General features: G+C 51.4%; 1 protein-coding gene across 1 annotated transcript; it reads right to left on the bottom strand.

Annotated features, from left to right (window-relative positions):
- Positions 1498-3546, bottom strand: LOC8068002 (dof zinc finger protein DOF2.4). Its single transcript, XM_021456964.1, has one exon. It carries the CDS (start codon positions 2120-2122, stop codon positions 1607-1609), a length of 516 nt encoding a protein of 171 aa, XP_021312639.1. The 5' UTR covers positions 2123-3546; the 3' UTR covers positions 1498-1606.

Below are 3768 nucleotides of genomic sequence, written 5' to 3'. Positions count from 1 at the left end.
GTCGGTCAGAAGTATACACCTTACGAATGCTGAAATCTTCATGAAACTAATGACATTTTCGTGAAGATTTCAGCATTTTTTTAGTTGCTATAAGAAAGCCTGGCTATAAGACAACTACTGTAGTTGCTCTTATTTTACCTAGGTGCCTTGCTAATTTTAGTTGTAGTTTTATCCTCATTTAATGAGGTGTCCTATTAGCACGCAGAAATTGTGAGAGACCACTTTCATCTAGATGAAACAAATAGTGCACACCGTTTTCAATGCATTGGAAACTAAATGACACTACATCGAGAGCATTTTGTTTAAATTCCACGTGTTGGAACCTAACTGAAACTTCATTGGGAGCATCTCATTTCATAACAACACCATGCAACATTTTAGTATGTAGGCCTATGAAACTGTGACATGTGGGGTCTTGTTTCATTGGAGATGTTTTTTTTTTTCTCCCAAAATTGGTCAAACGTAGAAACGTTTGATTTATCCAAAACCTAGAATTATTTTTTTTTTGTGTGGAAGGAGTACCTCTCTTAGAAGTAGTGCAATAGTAAAACATAACATACTTGCGCTAGAGCAAAAATTGTTTATGATTGATACCATAAACTTTGATAATTGTTTTGGAAATCTGAGAGGATGTGGTACTAAACGTAAGGGCGATGCTTAACGTTGACGAGGGCAATGACAACAAAGCTATCAGCCAGGCGGACATCTTCTGGGCTGTAGTACCACTCTTTTATCAAGGCTACAAGGTTTGGCTTTTCTTTGGAATAACAGTACTATCCACAACTCCAGGCTTGCTTCGAAGAACAAAAGGCATTTCCCAGGAGTTGCAATGGAAAAAAAAAAACCTCCACGCAAAATCATCTGATCGAAAATGCCTGCTAGACCTACGTTACATACTCTGCGTACTACCACGCAAAATCTGTGACAAACATGCAGATCTACGTAAGCTGAATGTTGTCACAGATTTCACATGATCCATCATCCAATTCATTGAATGTCACCTGCACATACCACTCGTAATAACTGACTGCGCCGCGCCGGGTAACAACACGTGAACCAACCATTAAACAAGCGCAGATGAGAATGATTGATTTCCTTCCTTCCATTCCAACAAATCATCATCATCATGGCTGAATCTGCCACCTGACCTGAGTCACCAACAATTCACCGTTGCCGAATTTTACAGCAGCAGCAGTACTACTATTCTAGTGCTAGTAGTAAAACATTCGTAATAATTCCACTTTTTGACTGCCTACCAAACCAAACTGGAACTCTCTCGCGGTCGCAGCAGTCCGGCCCGGCAGCATCCTTTTTGGCCACCAAAAGAATCCTAAAATGGTATAGAAAAAACAGAATCTAATAAACCAAAAGGAGGGGACTAGTTGGTGTGAAAAGGGCGACGAGGCGCGGGTCCCCACCGCAAGCCGGCCGGCGGGCCGGCCGGCCGGCCCGTCACTGAGGCCTGGGACCCGCCAGGGCGCGCCGCGCGGCATCACGTCACGGCATCACGCGGGAAGGCAGGCAGCCCGCAGCGCCGGGCGAAGCGGAGCCGGAGCCCTACCCCCCGCGCCGTGCCGCGCTGCACCCTGTAGGACCGCCGAGTCAGTCAACGCTCCCCGCCCACCTCCTCGGCGGCTGCGGCGGCGGCGGACGACGCGGCAGCGGCGGCGGCGGCGGCGGCGGCGACCGATCGGGCGGTGGTCGGGCGCGGCCTGCGGCGGCCCGGGGACGCGGAGGCGACGCGGCGGAGCGCGCCGCCGGCCGTCCAGTAGCGGCGGCAGGCGCGGCAGAGGTGGCGCGGCTGCCGCACGTTGTAGTTGTTGAAGTAGCAGAACTTGGTCTCCCGGCTCCCGCACCGCGGGCACGGCAGCGGCTCGCCGCCGCCGCCGCTGGTGCCCCCCGTGGCCCCGGTCGCCTGCTGCTGCAGGGGCAGAGGCGGCTGCGGCGGGAGCGGCGGGGACGGAGGAGGCGGGGGAGGAGGAGGAAGGGCCGTCGTCGGCGGCGGAAGCTGCGGAGGGGCGCCGCCCTCGTCCGCGGCGCGGTGGTGCGCGTCGGGTGGCTGGATGACCTTGCCGAAGAGCTTGAACCCCGCGGCGTCGGCGTCCGGGAGGTGGCTCGCCATGGATGCGGGTACGGAGCGGGAGGCGGAGGCGGGGCCCGGTGGGTGGGTAGGGGGCGCCGGCCGGCGCCGGGTTTTATACACGGGGAGAGGTCGATGTCGAGGGCGAGGAGGTGGAGACGGTCATCGCTTCTTCCCCGCTCCCTCACTTTGCTTCATGCGCCTGACTTCTTTGCGTGACCACCCGCGGCCGCCCGCTACTAGTAATAAGGCATGTGGTCGGATGGATCATGCACGGATATGGGCTCTCTCTCCCAGCTTTCTTTCTCTTTTTTTTTTGTTTTAAATTTTATGGAAGGTCTGGCTGAAGGCTGGACTGGAGCATGGACCATGGCATGGCACGGACTGGCCGAAAAAAAAATATATATCACGCGGAAACGCTGAGAGGCGTGCCGGGCATGTGGCCCGGAGATTTGGCCGCACCAGGGTTTCGCTTTTCGCCCCGCCAGAGATCGGCTCCCTCCCGTCGCCGCCCAGAACCAGATGCCACTTTTTGGCTGGCAGCCTGGAGCCTGCTTGCGTCGTGTTGACCTTGATGGATGGGTTTCTTTTCTTTTTTCCCGTTATCATAATCGGTTGACTTTCATGCATGGTCGCAGCGTATTTTTTGAATAAAACGGATTGGACGCATGTGGCGAGTGATTCTTGTGTGTGGCGGACTCAAAGCTCGATCCGTCGATCGGCGGCAGCGGCAGGGGCAATAAAGCGCCCTTGTTTAGTCGCTAAGCAACACGGAAAAGTGCGTACTGGATGATTAGTATCTGGTTGCCTGGTTGGTACTACTACTACTGCCGGCTCTTCGGAGGCCGACATGTGCCACAGAGTACTCAACTTAGAGTAAAATCAATAATAGAGCCAAGTGCTTGGCTATAAGCCAAATAATTAGAGCCAAGTTATATAATAAGTTGTCTCCTACTTGTCTCTAAAACACATTCTCTTTCTTCTTTTTTCTCACAACATTTGCTTTTTGGGCCCACTACTACCTATGCATCCGTGCCCAGCTTGGTGCTTAACTAAGAACCAAGCTATCATCTCTCTCCTCTCTTCTCTCCTCCACATCAGCATTAGCTTGGCTATAAGCCCATTATTGTACCTGTTCTTACAGTATCTTTTAATTAGCTAGGCGTTGACATTGTCGCTCTCTCCCGACTTCCGTAGTTCCGTTGTGTGTCAGTGACTCATCCGTCCGTGCTGAGCTGAGCTGAGCTGCGGAAAGCGGAAAGACACAACCAACTTGATTTGCTCTGCCGCGGAGATACGGACGATCCCTATGAGCGCGACCAGAAGATAATCCTCTTTGTTTTTTTTTATTTCTCTTCCAACTGAGATGAGAGGAGGAGGACAAATCTTGGGCTATTTCTACTAGCTAGGCATCTGAAGCTCGTACAAACTGTGGTTATTAGTACTTATTACTACTAACCTTCCAAAAGCTTACCATATTATAGTAAAAAATAATTCTTGGTGACCAATGCAAGAAGATCTTCAAAAATCAGTGAGAAAGAATGTGTATTCTAACAGGACGTTCTTACAGCCGATCGAAAGCACATGAACAGATGCAACGAACTATGTGAGGCAACGAACGTACGTATGGCTCTATCTGGATTCTGGAATGTAAGGCCTGGTTTAATTCGCAAAAATTTTCAAAATTC

This window comes from Sorghum bicolor, chromosome 3 (assembly GCF_000003195.3).
Source record: "Sorghum bicolor cultivar BTx623 chromosome 3, Sorghum_bicolor_NCBIv3, whole genome shotgun sequence".
NCBI lineage: Eukaryota > Viridiplantae > Streptophyta > Magnoliopsida > Poales > Poaceae > Sorghum > Sorghum bicolor.
This window is presented reverse-complemented; position numbering and strand designations above follow the sequence as displayed.

Bases quoted from the DNA above. Each gene is read 5' to 3' on its own strand.
- LOC8068002 (XM_021456964.1), bottom strand. From the start codon at position 2,122: ATGGCGAGCCACCTCCCGGACGCCGACGCCGCGGGGTTCAAGCTCTTC.